Raw genomic sequence first — 19,833 nt, forward strand, 5'->3', positions numbered from 1 at the left:
GTACATCAATAACCGGTACTTAAGCAGATATTTCTCTCAAGTTGAAAATAAGATGGACATATTCAGACTTCACAGTAAATTTAATTTCACATTGACCTACTTTGCCTTTGGCCAAAAAAAACCCCGTAATATAAATTTACCTTTTGACAGGTGTTCTTTGAAATCTGCATGCAGCTGTGAACCTCTGATGAAATCAATGAGCTTCCTACACTCTTCAGGTCCATGTCGGAGAATCGCCTTGATAGCTCGTCCACTGCTGACAAAATCCTGTCCTTCTCTCATTCCTTGTTTGATTTCATCAGGAAGAGCAGAGCATTCAGACAGGTAGCCCAATAAACTTTGGTCTGTAAGCATGTGCTCTCGCAAAAATGAAAAGCCTTTTTGCACAGCTTCAACTGGTCTTTCTGTATTGGTATAAAAATATTTTTGGTAATAAATTTATTAAAAAAAATATATTCTTTATCTTATATGCTACTGAACATTACCTGAAAACTAACTCTATAGCAGACTGCAGTACATGCTTTGCTACATTTTGTTTGAGCCAGCTACACAATTATTGGTGTGTTGCTTGGAGACCGAGGGAAATATAATGATGGGTAAATAACCTTTAAACAAATATATCATAACTTTTAAATGACTCTTAAGAAACTCTTTTATCTAAATGGTACAGATGAAATGACTAATGAAGTCAAATGAAATGCAACAGCTGGATGAATTATTTTAGGCCTTACTAGGATCTTCCAGTACTATGTCCATTTTCTGGCGTTTAGATGCTCTGTTGTCTGCATCATTTTCTATAAGTAAGAATAGTAAATGCATTCTGTTACGATTTTTGCCAACCTATTTTGAAGCTACTATATCTGAGATATCTGCTGATAAATACTGATCACTTTCTTGGTGGAGATGGTTGCCTATGGGATAAGACAAACACAAGGACGATTTTTACCTATTAACTGTTCCAAGACTAAACAATGCAGTAACAACTCATAAAAGTTAAATGACAGGTCCATGGGCCACAATGCTCACCTAAGCAATTACCGTATTTTTCGGGGCATAGGCCGGTATTTTTTTCCTCCGATGAGCGAGCCCCGGCCTATCCCCCGGGATCGGCTATTCTTAGACTCAAAGTTAAAAAAATTTAACAGTAAAATATAAAATCCACTGTTTTTATCTGTTGTACTGTTGTAGCAATTTATTATGAGGGTTGGGATTTTTTCATCCGTTTGAACTATTGTTCGATAGTTGTCCCGTTGATAATTTTTGTAATGACATCGTGAGTAATAAAATGTACAGTACTGTACAAGATATTTCTTTACAATCCCAATCAAAAGAATTTTTTTCCCACGTTCGTGTATGAACACTGGAAACTATTATTGCGTCGTAAAAAAGAAAACGAAACCGGGTAGAATGTAATATGACGGGATTTTGGTGAATTCTTCATGTCTGCGTTCGTAGGAATCACTGGTCTTGGGTGTAGAATAAATCAAATGCTATGTGTTTTTACAATTAATTTTCTGTTGGATGAAATAACGGTATTCTGGTGTCGTGTGTATATACAAAGGTGTGAAACCCATGACTAAAACACAGCCTGGGGGCACGTAGTGTACACCGTTACACTTCATTGCATTAACTGTGTTTTTAACATTACAACTTCTCTGCATAACGGCAAGTCACTATTTAATTAATTAATGGAAAGAACACAAATTAAATATTTTATGTTTGGTATTTCGTTTTCTCATTCATAGGGATTACGGGGGATAACTCTATTTGGATATGAAACCACGTGTTGAGCTAATGGACGCCATACCCCGTATTTACAAGTAGCTTTCAAAGTATAACTTGATTAAATGAGATTTAGCAATAAGGTATTAATAAAATATAAAAGGTTTGGTAAAATATTATACTTAGTTCTACCAGACAGAACCACGGAGGTTGGTGTTGCAATTAAATTTACATTATGTAAAATTACGATACACAACGATACACCGACGAATACGGAAGAGACCAAACAGCTACAAAACACAGATTAATTTTTAAAATTGCTTGAAATATATATGTTAAGCAAATTTAATAACTTTAATTACTCTTTTGACTTTCTACATCGATATTCTGAAAGTATATACTTAATACGGTGACTTTCTTAATCAACGGTCATACTTTCACTATAGTAATCATCGATTGAAAATCGGCTTATCCCCCAATTAGGCTAGTCTAAGGATTTTTCTTGAATTTTGTCTAAAAATTAGCAATTCGGCCTATGCCCCACATCGGCATATGCCCGAAAAATACGGTATGTGTAACTCTGGCCCAAAGTAGCTTCACTATCTTGACTTCATCTGACTTATCCGAAAAAATCCAATAACCCCTCATCCCAACAAAACAATTACAGTAAAAGTAGGTTATAGCAAAGTCCTAAGGACCGGGAGATTTACTTCATTATATACATAATTTGTTATATCAGTATATCAAATTTGTAACAATTATCATAGCGATATACATGTTCATGTCTTTTTTAAGTTGACTATCATTTGTCCTTATTGATGAATAAAATGCAAGGTTTTACCAGAAATGAAATTTCTTTTAACAATTATGTCTACAAGTATAGCGAAATTTTAAAACTATGTAACAATTCACTGCAAAAGATGTAAAATATTCTAATGCTTGGAAAATAAATTAAGAACACGGTATTTCTGACCAAATAAGTTTAGTCTACACTCAAACAACTTGCAAGAAATGCAATTATTGGCAGTCATACTCCCGCAGTATCAAGAAACCCACTCAGAAAAAATGGATTAAATTTCCTTCCTATAGATATTACAAACCCACTCTTTTGATCCACTTTTGGGTGATCAAAAGATTTGGCTGAAATGAAATTACCGTATATGTAACCTTTACTTGATATAAATGTTCAAAGTAAACCAGGATAAAATAAATGTGTTGGATTGTAACCTGGAACCTATTGACCTGTAACCTTTGAATAAGTATACCAGATTGACCTGTAACCTTTGAAGAAGTATATCAGTCAAGCTGGCTCCTGATGCCAGAAATTTATATGGAAATTGAAAATTTTTTCTGTATAACTACATGTAACAATTCTCCCCATTCTTGAGTGGCTAAGTTTATTAAAACCTACACCACTTGTTAGTTGTATGCAACAATTTGTGTTGTATTTACTTGTAATTTTGTTAAATATATTGTTATTTGTGGGGTTCATGGTGGGTCTGAACAGTTAACAATATCTAATAAACTGCCCCACGGTTCATTAACACGTAAAATGTCCAACCAAGTTTATACTCATACAAATTATGAAGCCAATGAAGTCATTCAAATAATGATTTAAGTCAGACTGGAGTTAACAAGACACTTAATTTGTTTACAAATTAAAAGTCTGATGAGTTTGAGGACAGGAAATATGACACCTTATATCTGCATGAGCAACGGATTCTACTTTGGTGACAACTTGTAATTTGTTAAATACATTAACTGTCTACTGTCAATCTTGTACGTGAAAACAGTTCTTATATAGATATCTCTAGAATAAAAAATGGCATAGTATCAGACTTGATTACAGATTTAGCAACGCAAGCATAAACTTTACCTTTTTCGAGTTTCTCAACATAGTCTCCTTGGCCTTTATCCATTTTGTATGGAATCAAAATTTATATCTTTAAAATCATAGAAGATTGAAACAACTTGGATTCATGGCACTGAAAGAATTAAAAAAACAAAAAATCACTATAAAATAGCTGCGTTTTATACACAAAAAGAAGCTTGCAGAGAAGATTCTTTCTACTTTCGTTTTGATCGAAATGTTAGCTTTAATACACATTTCTATTAAATTAAGATCGAAATTTATTGTGGTTATTACATTTCAACATTCGATATAAACATTAGTCCTCAAAGTCATATGATAAAAAGGTAACATGTAGCTTATATCAAAATTCAACTTACAATATCAAATTGGATTTTCCAATCAACCCTTTAAGCCATTTTTCTTGGGCGGAAGTTGTGTGTGCGCACTGTCGCATCACGCAGGTCTTTTCCGTTAGTCCCCCCCCCCCCCCCTTTAAAAATCAAAGTACTGAAAGTACTGAGAGAGAGAGGCATCATTGCGGGGGAGTAATCTTATAATTCCAAGTATTAAAGTACTGTCGTGTCGCGTTTATGACTATGACGTTATATGGGGAATGTTTTGCTCGCTTGCAGTGGGAGGACCCGTTTAGCAATGTCCAGTCCAAAAGGTTTGGGACTATTGCTCTGAAATTAGAACATGAAAGCCTTTAGACAATTAAAAGATGACGTTTATTGTTGCAGGTCTCCGATTAGAATGACCAAGGTAGGGTACGCTATCTCAATCAGAGACCTGGGCTTCCCTGATCTATTTCAGCCAATCAAAATTTAGATTCTTTGTTCGGACACAATTTTGGTAAACACACATAGACTGTTCAAGAATATTAAACATATCTGTCCTTTCTGATATATTTCATTTTATCAAATAAAATAAACAACATGACTACTTTTGTATATTTTATTTGATGAAATGAAATATATCAGAAAGGACAGTACCGACGGGAGTTGATTTCATCGATTGATATTTATCTTGAAATCAACGATATGTATAATTTCGCATGTCAAGTAGTTTCTTATTCGTAACTGAATAACGCATATTTTCATAATATGAATTTTCGGGCTTTTCCGACAATTTTAAGAATTCTAGGAAAACATCATATGAATCATGTCGCGTTATATCTTAAGACAGAATAAATTCCATCAAACTATGTATCAGTATAATGTAAATATTTCTGGAAAATTATATGGATCCAAGCAATATTTAATTATAATAATATTTAAAGCTTCAGAATGCATTACATCGAATTTATCGATTATTTTCGAGAACAAGGTCTTGTCTGCAGCGATGATATGTGGTTAGGTCCAAACACAGTTTCACTTTCGGTTTGCCAGAGTAACTGCATACTTATAGGAGAGTTGATAAAAATCAACTCCCAAAAATAACAATGTTTTTTTTCTTCTTCAAGTTTTAAGGTATAGAAGGTTTAGAGTATCAATTAAGAGTTTGTAATACTATATACTACAGGATAGAAACTACTTTGCTAACATATTCACGCTCTTTTATGGAATAAACAAAAGCAAATTACAAACAAAAAAATATTTTGTTAGTTAGTACTATACCTAATGATTCACAATATATACTAAAATCTATGATATATAATCAATAAAAACTTTTGAACAGTGAATTTTTTTCATATGAAAAAAAAATTGTTCATGCTTAAAAACCCCTAATGTTACATGTAGGTAATACATGCATGATCTCAATCTCGCATAGTTGTTGTTCTTTTTCTTTTGCAGAATGTACGATTCGATTGTAGAGAGTGATCTAATATATTTCTAAGCGTTTCAAAACAGTTATGAAGATGAAATATTTATATATAAGAGACGCTACAGCTCATTTTGCACAATTTTGCTAAAAATTACCGTTGATTTAATCATTTCAGGCGGTCCAAAAAGTAAATATTGCTAGCTCAGCCTTTTGATCAACAGCTTAGCGCATCAACTATAAACATTTCATCGTTACTTTCTGCTAGGGATGAAAATATTACGAATTTATACCGAATTTACTAGTGGTGTAAGCAAAATTTTAGAGATATAAATTTAGAATTTCGGAAAAATATTTAACACGCAATTGCGAGATTTTTTTTTGCTGTAAAAAGATTTAATCTTTCAGTATATGGACGACTTCTATTCTTTTGTCTAACTATGTTTAAATAGGGAAATATCCAAGATGAAGAGAATTTGCTGTAATATGTCTTTAAAGCTAAATTTAAAATAATATACCGCGGTAGATCTTGTAATACCCCGTACTTCACTTTTGATAGAAAATATGTACATTCTGTCAAATGTTTTTACATTTTTTCAGGCAAAATTCTCTTATCAGCTTGCAAAAACTCACTGACTTCCCAATTTACTTTGAAATCGACAGCGCTGGCCATGCAATGAAGGATTAATTAAGCTTCACAGCACTAGGCCTGGGTACTTAACCTATGCACATGCACATATGGGAAGGGGGGGGGGTTACGTTAAAGGGTGTAATCTGGATGTTTAATTTATTTGTTTCACTATCCTTATAGTAGGTTTAGTATGCAGGCCAAGTAAAACTAAACTAAAATATGCCATGCTACGATCACAGTTGTCTGTACTTAATTGGGGGAATGCTCAAGTTCACATAGCAGTGGTTCAACTTGTTGAATAATCATTTTATTGGATCGATGCCAGGGGCGGGAGTGTAGCTATACATAGAAAGATATATCTCCGCAGGAGATTAATTGATAATGTGCAAGTAATACACGATACAGACTAAGAACCACGCCGTGTTTATGCATTGAATCTCATAATTATTCAATATTTCGGTCAACACAAGATGGTTCTTGAGGAATCCTCATATTATTTGACGTCACGAACAGGAAACTGTATAAAAAGTATAAATAGCCACTAAACGATTACACACCATTGCTATTCTTAAACTCATGCATATTCATACTTACTTGGAATTTGACATATGGACTAAAAGTTTCGAGAGAAATTATGTTTATTTATTGCAATATGTATAGTTCTATTTATTGTTATTGCAAATAAGATATTTATTTCAACAATAATATTGAAATATGAATCCCAAACGAATATTGCAATTTTTGCCGCTAGGTGGTGTCCGTCAAATCTTCTATCGACGTCACTTGTGAGCTGACCGGTAGCAATAGAGGAGGCTCATAGAGCCTCCGTCTAAAAAGCACACCTTGTTCATAATGTTCACGTCACCGTGGAACAGGGGTATGATTTCGAAGACACAAGAAATGATTGTTGCGACCAGGAGGGGTATTTCTCTTCCTGTTGCAATGTGGAAAGAACTAGAGAAAACTATTCCTGTTATAAGGAAAAGGTTCCAGAAAGAGTTGGACAGTAACAATCAAATGTCCATGTTAGAATGTCCAAGTTGTATTCCGGACGGATTTATGAATTATTAATTAAAAAACCCAAGAAATTACGAGATGAATTGTTTTGTTATGTTATTAATGATACGAATATTAATAAAGATTACCACACAGAGTATTTTTTTAATTAATGCGGTAGAAAGGTATGCAAATAGATGTTTGAAAAAAAATTGAACTCCTCTTTACCGCTCCACTAAAACAAAAAACTACAGTGGAAGTAATTAAGGTGGCTCTATACACCACTTTTTGATGACGCAGTACGCAAAAAAGTAAATCTGGAAGCATGCAATTCCGGTACTGGCTGATTTAAACTGAGGCGAATTGTATAGGGGACCGCTCTTTTGAAAAAAAAATGTTAAATGAATAGATTTAATTTGATAATTGGAAAATCTAGGTCATGAGTTCGATTACCGTTGAGAACTTTAAATTTTTTAACTTTCCAAAATTTTCTAAAACGTATTCTTTGGTTGAATACTGTGAAAGAAAATTCTAAACCGGTGAAAATATTTCAATTATAATATACATTTATGCACGTTAATATATATATATATATAAGGGGATTGGAGAATTGCTTTGAATTTCTCTCAGGTTAGGATACATAAATCCTATTAGCCTAGTAAATTTTCCCCTTTATTTATTTGACTTAGTTTTGCATTAAAGCGAATATATTTACATCTACCAAGTATGATTCCTTCTAATTCTTACGGAAACTTATAGTTAATTCAGAGCTCTATAGAAACAGATAGACTGAAATCTACACGCCCCATTTATCGATTGGTCGAAATCTACAGCGGCTGAAACTGACAAGAAAAGGACAGGACAGATATCGACACGCCCTGTTTATCGATAGGTCCAAACCTATAGCGACCTAGGAAAAATCACGGACTGCACGAAATGACCATGACGATGTCAGACTCAAAGTCTCACAGGAGACGATTTGGCTGTTTACTTACGTATATTAACAGTAATTTAGTGAATTTTACTTACTTTTCCTGATCAATTTATCAATTAGCTTAAAGAAAGATGTTAATATAAACAATAAAATGCTTTCTTTGATGATTCATTCGGGTTATGAAGGTAGTGATCATTGCAGAACAAATTTACATAACTCGCTAACGCGGGTTATGTATTTTTTTCTGCAATGTCACTACCTTCATATGTCCATTGTCCAAACGTGGGAACGACATTTGAAGTCGTTCCCACGAAAAAAAGTCGTGGCCACGAAATAAAAGTCGTGGCCACGAAATAAAAGTCTTTCTCACGAAATAAATTTAGTTTCTACGTAATAAATAATTTCAAATGAAACTACAATTGAAGAAGTTTATCGAATAATATGTCAAAAAGTTCATCATTCTTCAAAATAAACATTGTATCTATAGAGGCAACACATTGTAACAAAACAGAACCTTTAATTTCATTATCTAATTCCACGGAATTAACAGTAGGTAATAGCCAAACAAACCTGAACCAGTTGTGCTCATAATTTCAGTTACTGTAACATTTTACAGTCTTGTCTATATCTTACATTTTATATAGCACTTGGATGCATATTGAATTGATAAAGTCAACAGGGATAAAAATTAATTGATTTTTGATTTGTTTTACGGGTCATATCAGATATGGATTCGTCAATGGATAAAACGAGGGATTTTTTTCAATATATTTTTCAACAAACTTTTTATTCCTATCTGAAGTTCTAACATTTACTGTAATAATAAACAAATAATACGCTGGTTCATAGAAACAGTTAACTTGTATATTGACCATCTAAAAAGATAAAATACATTAAAGTAGCATATTACACAGTACTTGTTAAACCCATTCAATTCTCATTAATTTTATAAAAAACGACTTCTATTTCGTGGCCACGACTTTTATTTTGTGGCCACGACTTTTATTTCGTGGGAACGACTTTTAATTCGTGGCCACGACTTTTAATTCGTGGCCACGAATTTAAAAAATATATCTCAAGCATATGTCCTATTGCAGCCACCGTAAGATACTGTATGGAAAGTGGATAAAATTTTGAAAGAGCGGACAAGAAAAAGTGAAAAGGAGGTTTTAGTCTCTTGGTACATGTACCGATGGCCTTTGAAGTATAATTCTTGGATTGAAAAACCAGAATTGATTCACACTCAAATCTTTTGTTATGGAAATTCAGAGGGAGACAGTTTTGCTTTTTACCAAAACAATAGACCTCATGCATGACTTTCACGTTCATCTTCCAAGACTTTAAGATTAAATGGACTGTGGTCAGTATCACTGTTAGAGACCTGTTTACCTTCTACGGAATCTGAAATGGATGTCTCACCCCTGCGAATTTTATTTTCATTTAAATTTTAGATCATGTGGTTTTATTTGACCCTTTCAGTTTCGCAGTAAAAATCGTGCCTCGTGTTTATAGTCTATTTGAGAGAATCTAGGTACTTGTAGTCAAATATAAATTCTAGAGGCTTAATGATTTTAAACTTTATCTTCATTAATTGGTGGATAAAATGTGTTCTAGAAAAATATGTGACAATACAAAAATATTTTTTTTCTGCTGTTGCGACAATTAACATGCGTAGTAGAGATTCCCCCTAAGAATTATTTTTCGATCCGCGCCCGACCTAGTAATAACATCAACAGTGAAACAGAATGTACTATTTTATGCAGAATGTTCCTTGAAAATGGCTCGATATATTAAGTTTTTATGCAAAATATTCACCCATTATTTAAAAAAAAAAACCATGGTATTGCACACCACAAGCATCAAACATGGCTATGATTTTATTAAGCAACTCAATGTTTATATTATCAACCACTCTATACGTGGTTGAACACGAACGATAACTCTGTTATGAATAACATCGTTTAATGAAAAAAAAAACCGCTGGATGGTGAAATAAGACATACATCATAAAAGATATTGATGTTTTAACATAAATCAAAGTGGGATATGATATGAAAATCGACTATAGTACTTACGTAATTTGAGAATATTATCCGAACACTTATAACTTCCGCTCGATATTTCACAGGAATTGAACAAATCTCGGTGAAGTCTCGAGCACCTCTGGATTTATTACATACTCAGCAACGATAAAGAAAACATTCCGAACACATTCGCAGGGGTGACATATATACACATATATTTACATCTACCAAGCATAATTTCCTCTATTTCGTACGGAAACTTATAGTTAATTCATAGCTCTATAGAAACAGCCAGACTGAAATCTACACGCCCTATTTATCGATTGGTCGAAATCTACAGCGGCTGAAAGTGACAGGACTGAAATTGACACGTCCTGTTTATCGATTGGTCTGAACCTACAGCGACCTTAGTAAAATCCCGGACTGCACGAAATAATCATGACGATGCCAGACTCAAAGTCTCACAGGAGACGATTTGGCTGTTTCTTTTAGCTAACGTACTTTTGTACATTAACAGTAATTTAGTGAATTTTACTAACTTTTCATAATCAGTTTATTAATATGTTAAAGAAAGATGTTAATATAAACAATAAAATGCTTTATTTGAGGATTCATGCGGGTTATGAAGGTAGCGATCATCGCAGGAAAAATTTACATAACCCGCTAACTTACACATGCGAGGGTTGTCCCAAAATAGCGTAGACAAGTCGCGTTATTCAGTTAATCGAAGACAAAGGAAGATGAAATTTCTGCCACAAAGGGTTCAAGAAATTTGCATTCAAATAATGTTTTAAAAGCGAACATTGTTTGAGATTAAATTGTGAAATGAAAGCATGTTAGATCAGAAATTCGACATTCGGCGCAATGTCAAAAACAAAAAGTTAAAAATCAACATAATGAATTGAAAATTGGGAGGAAAAGTACTTTTCGAATGAAAAAATTCAAATAAAACATACACTGATATTTGATAATAATTCTATTATTTACTCAGAAAATGTTTTGGCTATAACAAAACTTTTAAATATGTTATAGCGCGTTTTGTGACAAGTTGAAAAGTTAACTGGTAATAAAATGACGTTGTCAGCGTTTAAGGCGGCGCAGCAGTAACCGATATAATTTTGCTAAGACCATGAAATAAATCCTAAGCGGCTTTGGAAGTAAATGAAATTAACAAAATCGATGAGAAATGCGTTTTGTAAATAAGTAGTTAAACAACATTGAAAATATTTGAACAAGTATGATGACAATAAGTGGAATCGTTTGTACTTAGAAAATATTTAAAAAATATAAAACTAGAAATATATATTGATTGTGCAAGCAGGATACATGTTCAAAGATAATATTTTTTTAAAGACATTTTCGGAAATAAAACGTAAATGTTATCGTAAGCGATATGGAGGGTTTGGCAACAACGTAAAACTGGAAATTTTCGACGTCGCATATTGCGCCGCCTGACAAAGCTTGTTGTTACTAATCATTCATTTTCTCGAGAAATAAATTAAGTACAGATTTGAACTTTTCAGCATTGTTTGCCAAAGGGTCATTGAAGAAAACACAGAAGTCTAATGAAATTGCAGTGAACAGATTATAAATTATGTGTCCTGTCTACATTATTTTGGGACAACCCTCGTATACCGTTACTTCAGAACAATTTGTGTTTCTTCTAAGTAATTTATTGTATTAGATGTTTGTATAATCCAAACTTTAATCATTTCAATAATTATTTTAAGGCGTTTGTTTTTTTAATCATAAAACTTTGATTGTTGATTTGGCAAGGACAATGACTTAATACTGTGGAACAGGTCTCATTTGATTTGCCTAAGGTGATACGGAGCTCGATTATATGTAAGAGTCACGAGAAAAAAAAGAAGAAAAACCATAACATTTTCTAACGGATATTTAGATAAAATACTTTTCAATTCATTTTAAATCAAATACATTCAGTATATGTTATAATAAGTTTTTAAATGTTCTTAAGTAACATTGTTTGATTAAAAAAGACTCACAGTTTTAAATACGCTTATATCATCGAGTACTTGACTATCGCTCGACTAAAGCCTCCGATTAATCGACTAAGCCAACCGAGTAAAATTGACTTCTCTAAGATAAACAGTATATATAAAGGATGCAGATAGACAAGACGCCTCATTTCTACAGAGAAATGCATCCGTGACACTCTTATTGAAGTGGATAAGTATACAAAAAGAATGTCTGGATCTACATACGTGTCTGATCCTAGAATATGAAAAACATTTTACAAAAATATGACTGCGGGAAAATTGAATCTATGTAGTTTTAAAGGTAGACAGTCCGGTATGGTGGAATTGCAGAAATGTATTCTAAGAAACCATATATGATACCCGTAAATCCACATACAACTGAAGAGAAAACAAATGAAATACTCAGCAGTAGGCAAGCAAGTGACTCCAATGGCAGCAGTGGAAGAACGAGCTAAAAAAAATTAAAAGAGGACATGCGCGAAAAATATTCCACATGTATAAAAGCGGAGAACAATCAGAAATCTCGCAGATCTCCGTCAGTCAGGAAGAAGAGGGCAACAAAAATACCGTCAAACAATACGTATAGAAAACAGAAGATAGATAGAGTCATGTTGAAAATTTTGAATTAAATACAAAATTTGCAACATGACAACTTGTCAATACAAAATTTACAGCATGACAACTTGTCATGTTGTAAAGAAGATGGGGAAATAAGATGGCGCAACTGCCCATTTGGTTTAGTCGTAAAATACAATTTCAAATTTACCATTTTCTCAATTAAATGTATTTGATATGTTATAATACAAGTTTACAAAAGGGTTATTTTTAACTATATTCAGTTTGAAATATTAAAAAAAAAACGGTAAGAAAACCAAATAATAAATCCTTACATTTTTATGGTATCGAACCCACAACCTTAAAACCCATGATCTATAAAGTTACCTAATGTCTGGTGCTCTAACCACTGAGCCATTTCATTCACAATAAAGTGCGTTATTTAAATACTATATGAGACGTTTGCCAGGAATTTACGGACTTGTATTATTTTTTTTAATCGTTCAATTGTTGGGCTACAAAATGACATTTTTAAATTATAGTGGGTCATCTCTCCTCATTTTTGTTGATTAAAATCGGTTTAAATTCCATTAAACCGCATCTAGACCATGACACAAATATGGAGCTCAGACTCACTCTATGAAAGATAAGACATTGAAACTATTTGGAGGTTTTGACACGCATACGCCAGTTTAAATCAACCTATTGCACGTAATTAAGATATTTAAGGGCAACAAACCGATGTTACGTTTTATATATACATTGTTTTCAATTATTTTTTTAAAAAAGTATCAGATTTAATTATATTTCAATTTTGGAGTATCTAATCATTCCTCATATGGGTATTTTACACGCCTTATTCACCCATTTTCTTTTGTATTTACTGCCACCCGGTAAATTCAAAATTTACAACATGACAATAGTTTAGATTTGGATTCTAATATATTTACGTTCAAAAGAGCCAAGAAAGTTTTGTTCTAGAGAGATGTCTTTTCTTAGTGACAGAATTACTGATATTGGCCTTCCATCTAAATTGTCTTTATTTACCGTACCGCCTAACCAAGTTGCTGAAGAAAAAATATATTTTGGAGAATACCGATCAGTGTCAGCATATAACACGGAAGAGGCCCCGATAGAAATTTCCATACATGGCCAAGGAAACGAATACATTGTACATTTATTTGCGAAGGAGTCGTTTATATGCAAAATGTAAAATTGTCAAAGCAGATGGAACAACTTTAAAAGCACAGGAAAAGACGGGCATCATAGACCCCCCACTACAGTCACTTGGTCCCAGATAGACAACTATATGACTGGGAAATTAGTGTCTCTGAACACTTGTTATTACCAATGGAAAGCCTATTTAAAAGTCACCTTGTCCGGTGGTACCGATGTCTCAGAATCGCAATTACAATCTCAACTATTTTACTTCGATGATGCAACTATGGACGATGCAAATACATCCGATGGAACAAACGGTGGTTTGGCAAAACGATATGTATTTACAAAGCAAAGCAAATTTTTCGATTTGGAAGGGTCTTTGTACGAGAACGTTTTTCGTTAAGATAAATATATATTGAATGGTGTAGATCTAAACCTAAAGTTATATCGAAGTAGACCACCTCTTATAGTGATGAGTGCAGAAAGTTCTCCGGCGTATAAGGTATAGCTATTGGACGTTTCATGATTTAAGGGGGGAAAAATTGTAGGTAAGATTTTTTTTGGAAGTATAGGTATACTCCCCCCCCCCCTCACGGATTAAGATTTCCATGATTTTGAATTTTTTCCCCTCAATATCTCTGAGGATTAGTCTAGCCCCCCCCCCAACTTTCAATTTGCTTCCGACGCCAGTGTGTTTAGCGAGGGATACGCAATTTACGAATTCAGTTTCATTCCCAGTGATCTTGGCGTAGAATGACGTGAAATTTGCCACAAATGCAACAGAAACATTGAATTGTTTGGTGTACTAAGCACTGAAAACCAATTTAACATTATAAGTACGGGTTATTTTGAACTGCTAACGGAATTTTACTCAGTTTTCAACATTGTACATTTCTTAAACTGTCCGAAATTACCAGCTCTGTGTCCGAATATATTTTCAATACCCTGCTCTGTGAAAGTTTTTGTTTTCTTGGTTAATAAAATAAAATTTTGAGAAAAATAATATGTAAAATTGTCTTAAGAAGAATAACATACGCAATTTTACTTTTGTAGCAAAACTGTCTAGCTAGTCAATTTTTGTTTAAAATATTTGTACACGTTAATTGAACTGACTAATAACTGTGTCTGGAATCACCAAGGTATCCCCTAACTATTATTTTTCAGTTAAATATTGTCAAATAAAATTCAAAAAGAAGTTAAGATTTACAATTATAAAAAGACCATAAATAGTGTAAAAAAAAACATAAATAGACCTTATAAAGTAATCTCAAAGGAAATATCTTTTAAGGATTACGTTTACTCAGGGGCGAAAAAAAATCCACTAATAGGAACGAAAAACTACTTATTGTTCATTGTAGCCACACTATTGTGGTGCTATTTTCACTTTCAAATAACTAAGTCAATTACCTACTTTTTCTGCTAGTGACCTCTAAATGTTTTTTGAATTTTTTTTTCAAAATTGTCCACCATTTTCAAGGTTTTCTTTATTTTTTAATTATTAAAAATGATAAAACAATTTGAAAGATGGGAAAATTAATGATTAAATACGAATAGCTTTACTAATTTTATATTTGAATGAATCGTTTTAAGATCATATCTTAAGTTTAATTTAGTCCGAATTTCCTCTATCAATTTCTAAAATTGTACCAATTTTTGACAGAGTTTTACAAAAAAACTGACTAATAGGAGCTCCAAACCATCAATTGCCTAAAACTGTTTTTATTGTCTGTATTATGTTGTCATTAATATTATATAAGGTCAATGATCAAAGTTTCGAGATATTTCATCTTGAATCGATTTTATGTACGTATTTTAAAGATTTTTCCAATCGCGTGCCAGCCAGTGATATAAATTTATAGACGAGTAAATACAACCTTAAAATAAGTAAAATGATATGAAAAAAAAACACATAAACACTTATCTTTTGCAATTACACTGCAACATAAAGTTTTTAAGAGAAAATAAGAAAAATGAAAAAATTTGTCCGAATTTCCTCTGTTTCAATTTTAATCTACCTTTGTCAGAGCATATCTTCCTTAAATAAAAAAATCAGGGATATCAATATTGATTTTTGTTAATAACGTTGTTATTTTGTGTTTTTTAAACAACTTTGGACTTCAGATATTGAACTTAGTAAAAATATTTTTTTTAAATCTCAAACCCTTAGTAAACGTAGTCCTTGAGGACGTTGGATCCTGCGATCAAAAGTCTCTAAGTTTTTTTCTAAAGTATTTTTTTAACATCTACACACATATCTAAACCAAAATTCAAAACAAAATTTTGGGGTCTATATGCTCGTTTCGGTGCTACTGTTTATACTGAAAGTGCAAATTGCACATAAATCGCTTTTCCCTCTATAATTTTTTATCGAAATGAACCATGGTATCAAATACAAATTTACATTATTTAGAATTAATAAAATTAAAATTATCATAATGAAAAAGTTTGCAATTTCTGCACTTTATTGATATTTTGACCTTTTTGCACTGAAAAAATACTATTTTTATTCATAAACGATTCAACATGCAATTAAATAATTTAAAAGTCTCAAACTTTTTCTCAAATTATGACAGACTTGTCAAAAGAAACTTAAATATTCAGAAACTAAAACCAAAAGTATGTGTCTATAATGTAAATTTTGAGATGTGGCATGAAATAAGCTAATTTTAGGGGAAAATTGGAGTTGATTTTTTCTTTACTTTTATGAAATATCACTTAAGCATGCCAATATATGTCGATAGAAATACTGAAATATTGTTGAAATATGTTTTTTGAAACAACACGAAGATATCCCAATGCATAAAATATCTGAAAATTTGGTCTGCACGGAAAATAAGAAAGCTAAAATTACGGTACTCTAAAACAACTGAGTTATGAAAAATGTTCATTTTCTTCTTAAAAACCTTCCGCCACAAAATATTGTCCCTTACTATGGAATTTTTCCTTCTTCAATATAATTTATTTGGCATTGTAAAAAAGGAATTTACAAGTAGAATTCATATCTGACACAGAATTTCCAGACTAGAGGTGACCCAAAATAGCTACCCAAAATAAGAGGATCGAACCTCTTCAAGGGGAATTAAATGCATTCCTATCTCTTACAGTAAGATTTGAAACAAAAGCAAAACATTTTTTTTTATTTTGATATCTTTTATCATGATAATGAAGGATAGATTAAATTTCGTTATGAACAAAATCAAAAATGATATCCCAGATTTTGAAAATATTTTTGTAAGCTTGCTGGGAAATTTTGGAGAGGGCATTTACCTTTTTTGTACACGTATGCAAACAATGTTACATTAATAAGTCAACAATGAAAGAAATATCTTAGTTTAAGAAATCGTGTCTATTCTTTTTAGTTTGTTACAATAAAATAAATCCAACATATGAAGAAGGTAATAATCAACTCTTGTACAATCCAGGTAAATATACGCATACTCTATACATGTACCTGTGCCCCTTAGAGGGCCCCATAATTGTCTAATTGGCGAGTAGCCGTTCGGGGAACACACCGGGTAGGCGTGTTCTCAGTCAACTGGGTCTTGCGCAAGGGTGGGCATTACCTCTTTGGTCTCTACGTTTCTTTAAGGAGGTTGGCTCCTGAACTAATAGTAATGTCAACCATCCGAAAACCGCTTGGATATAAAGATGGGGACCTAAACTGGTCATTTATTTTATTTGTGACCCATGTCACATGCCATTTGTTTTTGGAAATATAGGGCCCCAAACAGAAATGATAATTTTCCTGAAATTTTTGCTACCATTTGGCATGGAAATTGATAATCTGAAGAAATCAAACACATATTGATAGTTTGAACTATTATTTAGCTATAATTTTAATGCAGTATGAAGTTAAACACATGTTGTGACTAAAAAATAAAATTTAAGTCAAAGTTTAAAAATTCTTTCTTCAAAGGCCAGTACATAACAAACACAACTTACAACAGATGTTACAAGATTTTAGAGTAATCATATTATAACGCAAATTTAAAAAAAAAAAATAGAGTAATGTCATCTTTTCAAAACTTTGCATACAAATAGACATGCATTTAATCACTGTAGTGTATCCGCACCGGTAGTGACATGTTTGGATAACGTGAAAATGGCGTATCTATTGCAAAAACAATGAGAGTTGTGTCCTTTTTTCTATCGACAATTAGGTAAATATTAATTAAAATATCGTAATAGTCATTCATACTTTTCTGAAGATTTTGCAGTTTAAAAAGTGAGTGTTATTTTTGTTCATCGTAAATAAAAACGACTTATTTGTAGGAATATCAATCGTTAACGTGTCATTTAAACACAAAAACCAAGATCTATTTCGAGATTACGTAGATAATATAACACACACTAAAAATCTGAAGCAGCCAAAATTAATTTGAAACATTACACTAACCAAATGAAATCATTTCAATATCTTTTTAATACATTAATATGTATAAAAATAGCAATTACTTCATGCACCTGCTAAATAAGTAGTACGGTTTGAATGAATAAGTTATTCCGGTTTGGATGCTAAAATATAAATTGTGCAAATGGTACGGTTTCAATAATTCAAAGATATTGCATTTTTGATATTTTAGATATAAATAGAGCAGTTTGCATTTTATCGGTGTGCAACCGAAGCCGCGCGACCCCTATCTCTGCACCGAGTGCCGATTTCGAAGCGGGGACAGTCAGCAGGGAATATTAAAAAATTGTGGACCATTCAATTAAACAGCATGCAAAAGATGTATTTGAAGTCAGGTCAAAAGAACTTAATATACAGACGGTGAATTTTTCTTTCCTGTCCGACATTTTCATAAACGTGATGAAATCAAAATACTTCCACATGTTCAAAGGGTACTAAAACTGGATGATTACGTTCATTTTTGTAGACAAGCATGTTTTTTCCTCAGATAAAATGATATATTTAGTATATAACTGATAAGAAATTGATTATATAACGATTAAGGAATCATTCTTTGAGTATTTTGAGGTAAACATTTTGGTCGGGATGTGGTCAAATCCAATAAAGCCCGAAGTGAAATTATCACCTCACAATATCCAAAGAATGATTCCTTATTACTTATATCAATTTAATTTTCAGCAATTGTACGATTAAATATTTGAATATGAATAAGCAAACCCACTTGCACCCCCATTATACGTCATTTGAATTTATTGGACTGAATATAGTACAAAATTGATACGTAGTGTTGTCACATGAAAAAACACTGAAAAATGTAAATATAGTCATATCAAATTTTTTATTACTAACATCTCAAAAGAATACTTTATTTAATTTTAAATTATAAAGAAAACATGTGTTAAAACTTGAGGAACACAATAAAACTAAATAAGTTTTTCACCTTTAACCTGAAAAGCAATACATCGAATAAACACCTTAACAGAAACTATCTACTACTTTTATGGCAAGCGACTCTATAATGCTTTTTTTTTAGCTATTCTGAAATGATATAATCGTGAAGTAAGTTGAACGGAGAACGTGCTTGGTAATAATATTATGAAAGTGAGCCTCGTTTACGTTCAATACAAAGCCTGTACATCGCTAAACAAAGAAAATTTTACGATTATTTCATTCCCAATGTACAATGGGTGTCTGCTAAGTCATATTTACTCTGTTTTATATGTACATTTATTTAATCATTATTCTCACTAGAAATATTATGTAACTATGTATATCAAGAAGTTTTGCTTACTCATGCGGGAGTATGCGGCGCGGATACACGACAGTGTTTAATGTCTCATTTAAAAATAAAACAAGTAGGGGTCACATCTCAAAATTTTGAGATAAAGCATGAAATAAGCTAATTTTAGGCCAAAATCAGAGTTCATTTTTTTCAAACTTCTTTGAAATATAAGCTAAATATGCCAAAATATATCGATAGAAATATCAAAATATTGTTTAAATATGTTTTATAGAACATCATGAATATATCGTAATACACAAAGTATCCAGAAGTTTGGTCTGCGCTGAAAATTAGGAAGCCAAAGTAACAGTACTCAAAAACTATACAGATATGAAAATTGTTTATTTCCTTCTTGAAAACCTTCCGCCACAAAATATAGTCCCTTACTTAACTCTGTAAAAATGTAATTTTTTAAAAATAAATTTAATAAAGTTTACTTGGCATACTATTAGAATTAATATGTGATGCAGAAACTAGAGGTGATCTAAAATGGCTACCCAAAAC

At 32.2% G+C, this 19,833-nt stretch overlaps 1 protein-coding gene across 2 annotated transcripts in view; it reads right to left on the reverse strand.

The window, feature by feature from the left end:
* The window catches only part of LOC128192425 (uncharacterized), a 22,379-nt gene extending 18,336 nt beyond the window's left edge, over positions 1–4,043 (reverse strand). Inside the window, exons 1-4 of one of the 2 annotated variants that reach the window (XM_052865073.1) lie at positions 3,952–4,043; positions 3,599–3,707; positions 732–794; positions 141–404 (exon numbers count right to left, since the gene is read on the reverse strand). In XM_052865073.1, coding sequence (XP_052721033.1) covers positions 141–404; positions 732–794; positions 3,599–3,641 — 370 coding nt within the window. In that variant the 5' untranslated portion in view covers positions 3,642–3,707; positions 3,952–4,043. The remainder of the gene's footprint in view (positions 1–140; positions 405–731; positions 795–3,598; positions 3,708–3,951) is intronic. The other variant, XM_052865074.1, reaches the window with a different exon arrangement.
* Positions 4,044–19,833: the final 15,790 nt, after the last annotated feature.

Source organism: Crassostrea angulata, chromosome 7, assembly GCF_025612915.1.
Source record: "Crassostrea angulata isolate pt1a10 chromosome 7, ASM2561291v2, whole genome shotgun sequence".
NCBI lineage: Eukaryota > Metazoa > Mollusca > Bivalvia > Ostreida > Ostreidae > Magallana > Magallana angulata.